The sequence below is a fragment of the Lissotriton helveticus genome, chromosome 1_1, assembly GCF_964261635.1.
Source record: "Lissotriton helveticus chromosome 1_1, aLisHel1.1, whole genome shotgun sequence".
Classification (NCBI taxonomy): Eukaryota; Metazoa; Chordata; class Amphibia; order Caudata; family Salamandridae; genus Lissotriton; species Lissotriton helveticus.
This window is the reverse complement of record NC_136057.1, coordinates 1,346,421,912-1,346,437,968: the sequence shown is the minus strand read 5'-3', so window position 1 is coordinate 1,346,437,968 and position 16,057 is coordinate 1,346,421,912. Positions and strand designations below refer to the sequence as shown.

The following is a 16,057-nucleotide window of genomic DNA, read 5'->3' as shown; positions in this document are numbered from 1 at the left end:
ATTCTATGGGTTACTTGCATGTTGGGGAGGGGGGGTGTTGCAGGGCATGGGGGACGGGACGGGGGGGGTAGTTGGGGTGTGGGATGGGGTGGGTTGTGTGGTGGTGGTGACCGCTGGATGCTTGCTGCGAGTCTTGCTTCCCCTAGGGGAACGGTTCATTGGCGTTTGAATAATGAGTTCCTTAATCAATGCAATCTAGGGTGTGGTACCCCGATTGGGACCTCCCCCTATCTGATGTGGGTCCGGGTCTGTTAGACTCATGGGACCGGGGGCGGGAGCGGGTGGTGGGGAAAGGAGAGACTGGTCGGGTACATGCAAAAGGGGCCTGGTGTGAGAGGGGGGGGTCTGGATATTTGTGGTACGGAGGGGGCAGAGGTGTGTTGACTTAGCGAATGTGAAGCGGTGGGGCCTGCAATTTCCTCATGCCTCTTAGCATTGGCACGTGGAACGTGAAGGGTCTCAACTCCCCGCAGAAACGCCAAAAGATTTGGAAATACTTGTCAGACCATCACCTAGATGTGGTGGGTCTCCAGGAGACCCATCTTGCGCGCAGAGACGAGCTCCGGCTCCGACACAGGCAATTTCCCCATATCTATAGGTCTTCTGCCTCTACCAAGCACAGGGGGGTGGCTCTTCTTTTTCGGGCGTCCCTCCACTTCCAACCTATGGGGGTATGTTGTGATAAAGAAGGCCGGTGGTGGATGGTCAAGGGGTTGCTGTACGGCCGCTTGTGTTCGTTTGTGGTGGTGTATGTTCCCAATGCTCAGCAGAACAGCTTTCTTCAGGGCTTGTTGGATAAGGTGGGGGAATTTGTGGAGGGACATTTGTTTATCTTGGGTGATTTCAACATGGTCTGGGACAAAGCTTTAGACAGCTCTCGCGCCCAGAGGGCGGACTCCGGTGTCTTTTCTGCTGAAACGAAAGACCGGATGGGCGATTTGGGGCTGATCGATGGCTGGCGCACCGTGCACACCCAGGCCCGAGATTATACATTCTTCTCCCACGTTCACCCGTCCTACTCCCGCATAGACCATATTTTTTTGAGCCAGGCACTCAGGGGAGATGTCCGCGATTCCAAGGTTTTCCCGCTCTCTGTCTCAGATCATAGCCTACTGGTCCTCATGCTGCAGTGGTCGGTTAGGGGAGATGGCTTTCGGAAATGGTATTTTCCGGCGGCGCTTATTAGGGATGATACCTCTTGTAAGGAGCTTAGGAAGGCTGTCAGGGAATTCCTGACTCTCAACCCGGCTTCGGACACGTCTGTGTTCAATACATGGGACGCTTGCAAGGCCTCATTGAGGGGCACTTGCATAGGCCTCAATGCGAACCTCAATAAATTAAGGAGGAAGGAACGGGAGGAATTGGAGGCAGAACTTGCCAGCTTGGAACGGGCACACAAGTTGAACCCATCTCGAGCAACCCTCCGACCGCTAACGGGAAATTAAAGGCCCATTACGCCAATTGTGCTCAGTTCACCCTCCTGAGATTGCGGCGCGTATCATACTCGCAAGGGAACAAGGTGGGAAGGCATTTGGCCCGTCAACTCCGAGAAAAAAGAGAAAAGGAATATATTGGAGGGATCCAGGATCCGGGGGGGTCCTTGTGGTATCCGGACGAGGATAAAGCAGACATCTTTGGCCGGTTCTATGCTGCACTTTACGAGGGTGACTCCCTGGATCAGGGAGCCCAGGACGCGTTCCTAACAGACCTCCCCATACCGCAGGTCTCTAGAGTGTGGAATGAGCGGTTGGCGGCCCCCTTTTCCAGATCAGAGATACTGGAGGCTATTAAGGCCCTGAAGCCTAACAAGGCTCCAGGCCCGGACGGCTATACTGCTCTTTTCTACCAATCATTCGCGACGGAACTGGTTGATTACCTGGTCTCCCTTTTCAACGAAATGGCGATCACTGGGAAGACTTCTGGGACTATGGCCGAGGCCATGATAACCGTGATCCCCAAACAGGGGAAGGACTCCTCCAAATGCGCGTCGTATCGCCCGATAGCACTCCTCAATGTGGATGCTAAATTATACTCCTCTATCATTGCCCGCCGGCTCCAGGACCTGATGCTGGCTATTATCCATCCGGACCAGTCCGGGTTCATTAAGGGACGGCAGACACATGAAACTTGCGGCGGGTGATGCACTTGATAGAGAAGGCCACCAGGTTTCGCATCCCGGCGATACTAGTGGGGCTGGATGCGGAGAAAGCGTTCGATCGTGTCGATTGGGGGTTCCTGTTTTGCACCCTGACCGCCTTTGGATTTTCGCGCCAGTTCATCACAATGATTCGAGCTAATTACAGCAGCCCTAGCTCGAGGGTGATGATTAACGGACATCGGTCTGCCTGTTTCCCTCACTCACGGGGTACGAGGCAGGGTTGTCCCCTCTCCCCTCTCCTCTTTGCCTTGAGTATCGAACCCCTGGCACTTGCGATACGGGAGAGGGAACAGATCAGGGGCCTTCCCTTTACGGGTGAGCAGCACAAAATTTCCCTCTATGCGGATGATGTGCTGTTGTCATTGGGGGATCCGGCCCAATCATTGCCGCATGTTCAGGAGGTGCTATCCCAATTTGAGGCAGTAGCTGGGTTCAAGGTCAACTTTGACAAGTCATACATACTGAACCTGACTCTCCCCCCGGCGGAAGTGGAGCGGGTACGCTTGCTCACGGCTTTACCATGGGCGTCTGCCTCCTTGTTCTACCTGGGAGTGCACCTGACTTCTACCATAGGATCCTTATTCGCAGCTAACTTCCCCCCAATGCTAGCTGCGATACGAGCAGATCTGGACCGGTGGAAACCAAAGTTTCTTTCATGGCTTGGCAGGATCCATGCTCTTAAGATGGTCCTCCTACCTAAGTTCCTTTATCTTTTCCAGGCCCTTCCCATTCCTATAGAGGTGGACTTTTTCCGGCGCTTAAAAACCTTGATGCTGATATTTGTTTGGCAGGGAGGACGGGCACGTATCCCCTTCACGACGCTGCGACGACCGAGGACAGAGGGTAGAGTGGGGTTCCCTGACATGCACTTATATTATAAAGCTGCGCAGCTACGTGTGCTAGTGGAATGGTCCCAGCAGCTCTCAGAGAAGCACTGGCTACATATGGATAGCAGTGTGGCTGGGAGATCGATCTGGGACTTGGTCTGGAAACCCAAAGTAGACAGGCCTAAGAATGCCTACATTAGCACTCCTACTAGCACAGTCCTGAAGGTGTGGGACACGGTCACCGGCGACGACCGCTGGACCACGTTTCCATCCACCTTCACCCCCATTCACTTCAACCCGCCCTTTCCGCCGGCATTGCAGGAGGGACCCTTCAGGCTGTGGAGAGAGGGAGGTTGTAGGGCGCTCACGCATTTGTTCCATGGAGTGGCTCCACTCACGTTCCACAACTGCATGCGTGACTATGGGATCCCGGTCACTGAGCGCTTTCGCCACAACCAACTTCTCCACTGGGCAACATCGGCGGGTGTGAGCGAAGCCGCTACCCGGCCACTTTCTCCATTCGAGTCCTTTCTTCTCTGCACCTCCACTATGAAAGGAACGATCTCTTTCTTGTACGGGCTGCTATTGGCCACTACGGTCTCTCCGCGCCCCCACTACATGGACCATTGGGAGGTCCTTCTGGGCCGTGACGTCTCTGACGACGAATGGAAGCCCCTTTGGCGTGATATCATGGCGCACAATCATTCGGAGAATCTTAAGGAAGCCCACTTAAAGACCATGCACGATTGGTATCTTTACCCGCCCAAGCTCCATCGAATTTTTCCAGCTTCTTCGGATAGGTGTTGGAGGGGTTGTGGCCTACTGGGGGATTTCCGCCACATCTGGTGGGACTGCCCGATCATTCGCCCTTTCTGGGCTGAAATTCTATCCCACATCAAGGACATCCTGGGGTATCCGATCTCGGATTCAATGGCTCATGTCCTGTTGGGACTCCGTGACCCGATGTTAGAACATCAAACTAAAGCAGATAAACGTATCCTGTGGCTTTGCTTGGGGGCCGCCAAGCTCACGTTGGCTGCGGCATGGAAGAAACCAAATGCCCCAGCTTCATCACTGTGGCATGCAAGACTATGGGGTGTACTGAGCATGGAGAGAATGGCGGACATCTTCCTGGGCAACTTTAAAAACTTTCTGTTCCGATGGGGCCCTCTGGTTCGCTTCCTGTCACGAGGCCTGCCCACCCACGTTCCGCGCACTTCACCTTTTCCAGGTTTAATCAGATTGCATAGATGTGGAGATTTGTAATGCACGAGAGTGTTGTTGCCACCACCGGGGGGGGAACCAGTTGGGTATGTGGGTTTGTTAATTGTTGCGACGCTACTTAGCCCATGGGGGTTGTTAGACTTCTGAACCTTTTGCTGCGCTATTTCCTTTGCCGGTCACTTGGCCAAGCACGGATTTCCGCCTAGAACTCCTTGGCATGCATTGGACTTACGAACTGAACTTTGTTATCAAGCCATGCCACCCCACCTTGCAACCTTCCATTTGTTTCCATTTGTTTCCTTTGAGAGCTCCCTACAGCGTCCCCTGTGAGGGGCATCTGGCGGAAATGTCGCTTGTATTACTCTTTTTACTTTCTTTCACTTTCCTCTCTTCTCCTTTTCCTGCAAAATTCTAAATAAAAATTTTACAAAAAAAAAAAAAAGATAAACCGGGAGATCAACCTGGCTCATATCGTCCGATATCGTTTTTAAACTCAGATGGCAAAATGTATGCCAAGATTTTAGCGACTCGGTTGGCCGAAGTAATAACCCCGTTAGAGTCATTGCGCAACATGGGTTTATCCCCGAGAGGGGGACAACCAATTATATCAACAGGGTTGTAACCATGCTAGATATAGCTAGCACTACGGGAAGTGAACTTAGCTTGATACTTCTAGAAGCCGAAAAGGCATTCGACCGGGTCGCTTGGGAATTTTTATGGGCTTTATTGCGCTGCATAAATTTTAAACAGAACTTTATTACTGCTATACAAATTTTATATCGTCGTCCATCAGCAAAAATCTGCATCATGGGCCATGAATCAAGCCCAGTACACATTTCACGGGGAACAAGGCAGGGATGTCCCTGCTCTCCCTTGTTGTTTTCATTGTATACATTGTATATTGAGCCGTTTTTAGTTCGAGCTGGAGAAAGAAATGCGAAGCATTGCATCCAGCGAAGTATCTAATGTTGCCCGCCACCTGGGAATCTGAGACAGGGGTCGGGCACGCGCGTCGATTGGTATCTGTGAACGCACACGTCCAGGCTGGCGCCGGGCACATCTCCTGCCTCAGATTCCCTGAAGTGCGCAAACACACACACATGCACACACACACACGCAGGCAGGCACACAGGCAGGCAGGAACACAGGCAGGCACACACGCACGCACGCGCACACACACACACACACACACACACACTCGCACCCCCCCTTACCTCAGCCCCGCAGTGCTTTCCGATGTTCTTCACCCGGGCCCCGGGCCCCGGGACTTCAGCAGCCGGACCTGGGAGGGCAGGGGCTGCCCGCGCATGCGCGGCATTTCTAACCGGGGCTCTTCAGAACGAAAGTTAGAAATGGCGCGCATGCGCGGGCAGCCCCCGCCCTCCCAGGTCTCGTCACAGGCCAGAAACTGAGCTTGTTTTTATTGGTATCCACGCCGTGCCTTTTTTCGGTAGATCCAGATGAAATCCGTGTGCTTCTATGCAACTTTTCTAGGTGAAAAATAGTCGTGCTGTGGCTAGCTCTTAGTTGAGAGCTGGGCGTGCAGCGTAAAGAGTTTTACCTAAGGAGCGCCACTGCCCGCAGCACTATGTTGGACTGTAACCTGCGGCTTGCAGTCCACGTCCACATATCAGCAACACAAATGGAACCCACTAAGCTGTCTCACTGAAGCGCGCAATCTTTCCCCCTTTGAAGCTGTCCTGGAGCCGCCCACTCGCTCATCATTCCCTTCATCTTCCCCCCTGAAGCCCCCGTCGCTTCCCCTATCATTTCCTTATCGCCCCCTTTCTCTCTCCTCCTGCCCCTCCCCTTTCTCTCTCCTCCTGCCTTTCTTCGGGCTCCCTCTCCTCCCTCCTCACACCTGCTAGGAACAGGTAGTGTTGTTGCACTGATAACACTGTCACAAAGCTTGTTCTGTGAACACCTCGCTAAAATCAAACCTGAGCCTCGAAATGCAATAATGAGCCTCTTCTTGGGATGGGGTGGACCGGACGGATCCAGCCGCCCCCGGAGGTGGGTATAAACAGGGCACCGCAGGCCTCTGGCAGGTGAAAGCGCCATGGAGGGGTATCGCCCTGCACGCGTGCTCTAGGATGTGGGCAGAGCAGGCATCTACAAGGTGGACAGGTCAGAGGTAACCTTCCCAGCACACCAGCCTCAGCAATGCAATTGGGCAGAGCTGCCCCCTGGACGCAAAAGGGACAGGCAAGCTCCTGCGTTGCACACCTGGGCTGAGGCAGAGCACCCCCCGAGAGCGAGTCAGACGAGGCCTTGTCCAGCACACCAGCCTCGGCGCTGTACCCAGAGTTGCCCTCTGGAAGCTGAAGGGACATACCTGCTCCGCTAACAGCGCTGTGCACCGTCCCCAGCGGTGCACACTTGGGCAGAGCACCCACTGAGAACATTTCCGGCGCTGCACAGCCTCCTGGCGCTACATGACATCCCCAGCACTGCACAGCCTCCCCGGCACTGCACGCAATTCCCGGCGCTGCATGCCATCCCCGGTGCTGCACAGCATCCCCGGCGCTGCACAGCATCCCCGGCGCTGCACAGCATCCCCGGCGCTGCACAGCATCCCCGGCACTGCACGCCATCCCCGGCGCTGCACAGCATCCCCCGCCCTGCACGCAATCCCCAGCGCTGCACAGCTTCCCCCGCCCTGCACGCAATCCCCAGCGCTGCACAGCATCCCCCGCCCTGCACGCAATCCCCGGCGCTGCACAGCCTCCCCGGCACTGTCTCTTAAATGTGAAGGGTCAGGGACAGGCTCACTCTGCCATCATCCTCAGCAGTGCCCCCTGGAAGGTGCACAGCCTCCGGCGCTGCACATCATCCCCTGCGCTGCACATCATCCCTGGCACTGCACAGCCTCACCCGGCGCTGCACACCACTCCAGCGCTGCCATGGGGCTCTTCAGGCGCGATAAGAAGGAGTCCAAGGAGCAGGAGATTGCCCCGGCGGAGCCCATGACCACGGACCGGCGCCTGGAGAGCGAGATGACGGTAGGGGGACTTCAGCGACTACGGCAAGGAGAGAGAGGGCGAGTGCGCAAGAGGCTGCTGGGCAGCCTAAAACGGGAGTACTGCGGCCCCGGTGGGTCATTGCATGGACATGGCCGTGGGAACTGTGTCTCCATGGTCTGTGGGAGCATTGCACCGAGCGCCTCTGGAACACGTGCATCCCGCACGGAGTATCTGTAGCTACTAGCCAGTGTGCGCACGCGCATTTGGCATTATTTCACTCCTCGTGCATGTTTAAGCATGGGTTAGAATCTATTCGCCTACATACACCATTCTCCTCAGTATTTTAAAGTGTCTCTGGTTCTACTGACTCAGTTTGGGAGTTGATGTAAAAGAGGACGGTAATGAGATACTTACACCACAAAACGACAGGGGTTCATCCACCACCGATCCTCCTCTGCGCCCCATTCTCTCCCCCCCAGATAGTGTCACCCAGTTCCCGTCCCACCACCCTCCCCATCAGCGCCTTTTATGCAGAAAAAGCGCCTTGTCAACGAACTGGAGCAATGACTTGGGACCACGTGTACTGTTCGGTGCTACGCTGCTCTCTAGCAGACATACATGATATCATACACACATATATACAAACATGTTATAAGCCAATATGAGTACATACATGCAAACACACACACACATATATATATATATATATATATATATATATATATATATATATATATATATATATATATATATTGCCATTATAAATTACAATAACTTTTATTTAAGTATTAATTATTTTTTTTTAAATCCATTGTTATTTGTAATATCAATACATCTAAGTCACATAAATACAACACATATTGCATTACTAATGCTATAGGTGTCACATTTGAGAAAGTTAAAACTATTGGCATTGTAAATGACAAAGCTATTAATTTCGCTACTTTCAAAACCAACACATACATAAAAAAAATTGTAATTTACAATACCATAGCTCAAACTTTCCTAATGCGAGACCTATTGCTTTACAAATGCTTGTTAAAAATGTTAGAGCAAAGTGTAGGGATAGAGTCGGTAACGTGGAGGCAGGAGCGCTACCGAGCGTTTGCGTATGCAGATGAAGTTGCAGTGGTAACTCCGAATCCTACCACGGCCATGCCAGAAATTGAACAGTTGGCGCTAGAGTTTGGGGCTGCCTCAGGATACAAACTCAATGTGGCAAAGACACAAATTTTATGCTCTAACATTACTGCATTTGATGACCAGCGGTTTGTGAGGGAGGTAACATATCTGTGGGTCAAGTTGAGGACCTGCTTAAAATCACTGGTTGAGGTTACTTGGAGTAACATATTAAATGACGTGCCGAAGCAATTGGACCGGTGTGAGTGTTTACATCTTTCACTTGTGGGATGCTGTAATGTCCTCAAAATGTTGATACTACCCAAAATGTTATATGTTTTTAGATCTGTACTGCTGGAAATCCCCCATGCCCAACTTGTAGTATCACAGTCAGTCTGTGCCCGGTTCCTATGGGCCCAGGGTAAATCCTGCAGAGCTATGCGCCATATGACCCTCCCCCGTGAGAAGGGAGGCTGGGCTGTTCCTGATTTTACCTTATATCACTATGTATGTATTCTGCAACACATGAATATTTTATTAACAGGTGCAGAACCAGTTAGCGCTGTCAAAGCCCCATCGATACATCAAATGCTATTGGGCAGCGAGGCCAAAAATCGACTGTTTATTAAGGTGGAGCCAAGCTATTATAAGAAAACCAGATTTAAGGTTTTAAACACTGCCTATAAGGTGTGGAAAGCGGTGCAAAAGTATTATGAATTAGAGAGGATATCTCAGTACACCCCTCTCACAGCCACGACACTCCTTCCTCCGATATTCTGGGATAGGATCATAGATATATGGAAGACCAAAGGTATTCATTATTTGGGAGGTCTATATGCCAAAGGGGGATTCATGTCTTTTGAAATGTTAGCAGACAAATTTCATCTTAACAGGTTTGAATTTTTATAATATCTACAAGTACGTGACTATTTAGGAAAACATTGGTTGAATATTGGAGTAAACCCTGTTATCGGAGCTGTGAGGAAGAATGCACGCATTGGGACATTGTATAATCTACTGTTAGATACGAAGGGTAACGATTTAGAGATCCATAACACTAAATGGGACAATAGGCTGGGGTGTATTGGCACGCGGGTAGAAACCTCCATTGAATTGGCAGGGAAATTGTTAATATCTGCTAATCTCCGAGCACAATATAGGACTGTGTTTAATCTTTACTACACCCCAGCCAAGCTGTCTAGGTGGGGTGGGACAAATGATGGGAAATGTTTTCAATGTGGATCAGAAGATGGCAATATTGTACACATGTAGGACCCTAGTGAACCTGTTAGGGCATATAGAGAAATTCTTAGCGGAAATATTGGGGGGAACAGTCAGTTTGTCATCTGCTCAGGTACTCTTGGGGGTAGCTGAGAGAGAGAGGATTGGATCAACTGGCTTATAAATATAGGTACTTGATTTTTCTAGCCACAGCTGTGGCTCGGTTATGTACTGCCTCAATGTGGCTCTAGATAGACGAGTCAACTTTTGAACTATGGAGGGCTCGATTTCTTTCCATGTTTAATATAGAATATAGTCTATACGAAGTTAAAGGTATTCGGAAAAAGAAATTAGGCATGGAGATTTGGGGGCCGGTAGTGTCTTTTATGGGTGAATGAGGTATTAGTTTGAAGAGACATTTTTATGGTCTTAGATACTTGCACTTGTATGTATTTGATGTATTTGTATTGTCCTGCTACCTTTTTTATGTATCTCAAATAGCTTTTTTAAGTCATCTTACTGTATTTTAAACCATTGTTCTAATGTATTGTAACTTGTTGTAACTATCATGGATTAATGAAAAAAATAAACAAATTGAAAAAGAAACACAAGCTGCAATGTAGCGTATCAAAGCGCAAGGAGGTGCCATACTGGCCCATTACTGAAGAAATGGCAAGATGGGCACCCATCAGTGTTAAGGTGAGGTGAAGCATAACAAGGCACAGGTACGGAAAGCATACCATGAGGTGCCTAGACATGTTACATTACTGTTGAATTTTATTTCCAATGTCTGTTTTCAGAATGTCATCAAATGATTAAGACAATGGATATGTTACACAGTGGGTAGATTAACTTTTGTATTGGTAATGCCTAGAATTAAGAAAACGGAACTTGATTCATAGGCTCAAGAAACAAACATTGTGTCCAGCCCACTCACTTGTGGAATAGTCAGCAGTGGTGCTTCGCTCTCTTTTATCTTTATTCCCTTCTTTGGCTTTTAATGAAAATTCAGAGGTCACATTGGACAGCCCTGCAAAATAAGCAATGTACATAATCAGAACCCAAGCTTTGCAAACAATGACTAGCAACAGTAAGAGTTTTGACTGCAGCAAAATATGGGATGAGGCCAGAATTGCATCTGCTGTCTGTTCAAGATATTGGCACCCACCGGAAATGAAGATATTTCTTGAAAATTCAGTTAGGATAGGCTGGGGGTTGTAAAGGTGTAAACTCAACCCTGCCAAGAATCTAGGTTATCCTGACCAGTATTATATTATCAGATCTCTACCTCCTACGTGTCTTCCCTAGATCCCAGATAATGACCCTCCCTGTAACAAAAGCTGATCTCCAGGTTTGCTCTCTCAGAGTCTTTGTCACCCTTTAGATAGTTGTCACTGCTTTCCCCATTTAAGGTTCCTAGCAATGTAGGAGTCTCTGTCCTGCTGATCACACTTTAAGGAAAGCAGTTGCCTGTATGCTGAAACAGCTGACTAGGGTGAGGCTGCAGAAGTGGTTAATGGCAAACCTCTACTTCACAATTGCTTGTGCTGGCGGGACATCATCTGCTTCGCCTCTTCTGCAGTGGCAAAGTGGGCCACAGAGTGCAGCAATACTAAAGTAACTAGAACCATAGCAAGAGAACTGTAATTCTATGTTTCATACAGGTGAGAGGAGCTTGAGAAGTGGAACTAGAACAGTATGACCACTGTGTTATTCTGAATGTAGGGAAGGGGTCGGTACTGCCCCCATACTGTTCCATCTTTACATGTAGCCACTGGGAGAGGAGATAGAGCACAGCATTAACACATATCAGTTTGTTTACAACAGCTTTCTAAGGGTCCTACCATGAGACAACGGGATACATTACACCGCCCATGCTAGTGCTTAAGGAAAGGATGTTCAACCAACTTTCTGTGACAAAATGTAGTAGATAGATTCCCTTACCCACCTGTAGTATATCACTTTAAGATCTGTGTAAGTATATCACTTTAAGATCTCTGTATTGTGTGGAACATTGAGTATGTTCCAGAATTGTTTATATGTGTATGTGCATTCTTAGAGAGCTGTTATTAGAGAAGCTCTGTGTCTTGATAGCTGTATGACTTATTCCTCTGTGCTGGGGGTTTTAATAAAGAACCTAACTACAAGGATCTACTGGTGTACTTTTCATTGCTACACTGATTTGGCGACGAGGACCAGGAACCCTCAGTGCAAGCTTCATAAGGAATTTAAATGAACTTTGTATTTTCAACAAAAGAACGAACTACTGGGAAAATTCAAGAAATTGCACTGGCTTATTCAACTCTACATGGAAGAAAAATACTCCGACATTCTTCTATCAGTGAGTTGTTCTTTATTCTGACTTTTAATACTGCTATCTATTTCGATATTACTTCGTTTAAAAGCAGTCAAAATTAATGAGCGGCCAGCCTTTTAGCAATCTTCTTTATCTTTAAATTTAATGCGGATGACAAATGCGATCCAGCTGTGTTTATTTCCAAGTTTCCGTGAACTCAAATGTTAGCCAGCATCGTGGGAGCGCATTGTTTACCTTCAAAATCTGAGCCGGGAGCTGCCTGTGAATCAGAAGCGTGGAGCGCGAGCTTGCTGCCATCGTTACAGTGTGTTTCCGTTCAAACAACCGGCGCGTGTGTAACAACCGGCGCACGTTGTTGTCTTCACCAGATATTCAACTGATTGACGTCACAGGTCACGCAAGGGGCACACAACGCGTCGGCCATTTTTTATAATTTTTCTTTCTTCTTCTTTATTCAGCGCAAACAACAGGAAATCGAGCAGTTAACCTGTACTTTTTAAAAGCTTATAATTTACCGTTCTTACACACGATAACAACAGCAATTTTAAGGAATTAACCTGTGCTTTCCCAGACTTCATCTTTCTTATACAGTGAGATTACAAGTTTTTACTATGCTTTTTTTCTTGTGTTAAAACAAAAAAAGAAATGGATGGAGAGTCAAGAACAGCTCCCACAAGTAATATGACAGCTTCTTTTTCACAGAGTAACATGAGTATTACCTTGAGTGATCAAAAAGAATTTGTAGTTAATCCAGGTGAACCTAATATCAAATGGTTGGATTGGAAAGAATATTTTTTGAATTATATTGCCACTCTAGAGGATAATGGCAGTATTATGTCTCCAGAAAGAAAAAAATAATTTTTAATGCATTGTTTAGGACCTGAAGGTCTCAGAGTGTATTTACAGATGCAAAAGATTGAACGACGTGGAGATATGGATGTATGTAAGTGTGCTATAGCTGATCTTGATGACCATTATTCCCCAATTGTATGTGTCGCAGTTTCTAGACGCGCCTTCTATACGCGTAAACAAAATACAAATGAGACCATTGAGGATTATATCTCTGTTCTAAAGAATTTGGCCATCAAGAGCAAGTTTGGACCCCTGCATGATGATATGATTAGGGATCAAGTTGTGATGTGTAGTAAGAATAAGAATGTCCAAGACAAGTTGTGGATATAAGGGGATGCATGTCTCAAAGACATTATCACATTAGTTAAAAAAGCAGAACTTTCAGATAGATGTGCCAAAGCAGTCTCTTCTTCCCATGAGCCAGTAACTGTTAATAAGATCAATGACACATGGAGAGACAAGAATACTAATGTGAGACAGTCCAAACAATATCAAAATTATCAAAATTGGAAACCACACCAAAATCCTAGTTTCAAGAAAGAAGATAACTCTACTCAATTTTTCGCTTGTTACAGATGTGGTAGCACATCACATACTGCCAGGTTTGATAAATGCCCTGCTAAGTCTTCAAAGTGTGCGGTTTGTGGCTTAATTGGTCATTTCACTAAACAATGTAGAAGAAAATTTCTAAAGAAAACAAGAGTAACTTGTGTAACTAATGATGACTCTGACTTATCAGATAATGATGAGGATTATCGTGATGAGGAGTTCGTTCCTTCAAGCAAAAAAGCGAGACATGTAGTTGTAAATATTACTGGTGATGATAGCAACAAACCTTTATGTATAGTCTCCTTTGGTGGTATAGATCTACAAGTAGCAGCGGATTCTGGATCTCCGTTTACTATTGATGAAGCAAGATTTCGCATATTACGCGACTTGCTTAAATCAAGAACCTCGAATAACTTATAATCCTGTAATACAACCCGTATGTTTTACTAATTTCCTTTTATTTTTTGATATGCGTATATCATAGTGACGCTTGCCTATGTGTTTACTAATACGAATAACTCGTGTCCCTAAAATGGCCGCCGCTTGATGGGGTTGCTTCTGCGCATGCGTTAGTCACACTCACGTGACGTGACGTAGTTGCAGTTCTGGTGGGAAAATGTGCGCATGCGTGCTTACATCTAAAATAGCTGTCGGTGTTCTAACGTGGTGAAGCTTGAGCAGATGCTTTCGTGTTCTCGTCTGTTGCACTAATTATAATGCAATAGTATATTTTTATGATTGAAGGAGTATAAAGTAGTTATTCATGGTATGTCGTGAATTCATTTATTTCTATGTTTTAATTTGTTTTCGCTTACTTTTCATGTACCGCGGTATTGAGGGTCTGATGCAAGGCTCAAGACTCCATATTAAGAGGATAGTCTGCGCATGACCGAACTCTGGCAGTGGCATTGACAGGGTGCCAACTGAAGGTCCCTGCCAAGACGTGCCTGGGAAGATGCACCTTCACCCAGCCGAAGAAGCTAAAAATTGTTACATTCGAAACGAATGTTATTTTTCCTATTGTATTCTGCAGAATCGGTCATGGGAACCCCAAATTTAATAGGCGGTTCCAAATTATGTAAAACTCAGCTTGTAGACGTAAATTGTGATTGGTGTGTTGATCTATCCTAGGTGGGGACGAATCGAAATTGGGGATTCTGACACTTGCAACATTTGGGGGGTGGTACACTGACCCGAAAATAGTATAACTAGCCTAGGTCTAGCTAGAGAATTTGTCCGACTTGTCTGAATAGCTGACCTGTCACTGACCCAACGCACTCAATAGGTGACTGAATACAGAGCGCTGCGGAGCACTCTGTCCGAATTTGACCATAGACTCTAAAGGTTTTACTAAACCTTAAGTGCTGGCGGAGCACTTTACTGGGGAGTTCGCTAACCCAATCGGGGTTCTGACTGATAGCTGCAGAGAGGGTGGAGCGCAGGCGTTGCTTCCGAACTGCGGGTGCTGGTCGTGCCTTGGTGGTCCTGTCCTGATCCTAATCTGGTTTTCCTGTCCTGTCCTGGGGTGTCCATTCTGCACCTGCTGTCCCATTGATGACGGTGCTTCCTTGGGGTATTTCCTGTCCTTGACTGATCCGTGGCCAGGGTTGGTCTGCACACCTTTCTAGGTAAATATAGTGCGAAAATTCTATACTGCACCTTCTATTTTCCTGTCTTTGCTTTAATAAAGACATTCCTTTGCATACGTAAATTTTCCATGCTTTTCGCAACCTACTATAAAAGTCGCACAGTACATTTTTCCTTAGCATGTTCCTATGTTTCCCTACCTTTTAGAACACATTCTCTCCATACTGTTTATGGATCATAAATGTGGTATATAATTTTCTCCTGCAATCTGATTTTGACGTAATGATGTTAGAATTATAGCGTGTTCCGCTTTTTCCCCCTCCTATAGATGTATAGGATTTTCCAATCTTTACTTTGCAGTATTTTCTAAACAGTATAAGTCTAGCTCGTAATCCATTTCCGAAATCTATTTAGCATATCGCTTTGTTATTACTTTCCTATAGACTCATAAATGGTTGCTTTAGTTTTCTTTTTATATGGTTATGTGCTCTTCATTATTCTGATTATAGATTGCCTTCTCGTTGTAAATTGCATACACTCAGAATCTGATTTCTAAGATAAACTTTTAAAACTTCCCAGTAGTCTGTGGTTATTTGATGGATATAAAGAGAAATAAAAGTCGGTATTTGTATTTTGTCTGCCTTTTCCTTTACAGCTAGCTCCCTGATCCATTGTGGTCATAGGTACCCGTAACGGTGGATTGGTAAATCGGGTACAATAAAAATAAATAGGAAGGAACCAGGGTTACTGGTAGTAGAGTTGTTAGGTCACCCGATTAATGTATATGATAAATTGGAAAAATATGGGCCTGGTACGTGTATGGTGAAAATTATTGGCCGGGTGACCTGCGATCTCTATCAGTAATTTTCTGGTAGCAGAGCTATGGTTACGGACTAGTTAAAGTTAGGTAGGACTAGTTAAGCTAGATAGGTTGGATGCTGCTAAAAGTTTTTTATGCTGCTATTAAGGGTAAACATTTTTGTGAACTGATCACTCACGTGAAATGCTTTACTTTGAAAACTTATGAAATGTTTTAAATTGTTTTTCCTACTGTTATATTGATAAATGTACTAATCCATTCGTTAGTGAAGTGTTTCTATGTATGTTGGGAATCCCCGGGGAATTGAATAGCGAGTGGTGAAGAGAATCCACTTTGCGTTGAGGTCACTGGCCTAAGGAAAGTTGGTGCAGGTTAGGCAGAACTGGAAGCACTAACTAGGGTTTTTTTCTGAATGTATGT

The 16,057-nt window shown here is 46.9% G+C and overlaps 1 protein-coding gene across 5 annotated transcripts in view; it reads right to left on the bottom strand.

Moving 5' to 3' along the window:
• LOC144823977 (uncharacterized) overlaps positions 1-16,057 on the bottom strand; it is a 136,526-nt gene that overhangs the window by 42,658 nt on the left and 77,811 nt on the right. For 3 of the 5 annotated variants that reach the window (XM_078682958.1, XM_078682972.1, XM_078682992.1), the window contains exon 6: positions 10,450-10,542. The exons of the other annotated variants lie outside the window; for them this stretch is intronic. In XM_078682958.1, coding sequence (XP_078539084.1) covers positions 10,450-10,542 — 93 coding nt within the window. The remainder of the gene's footprint in view (positions 1-10,449; positions 10,543-16,057) is intronic. 5 annotated transcript variants of the gene reach the window in all.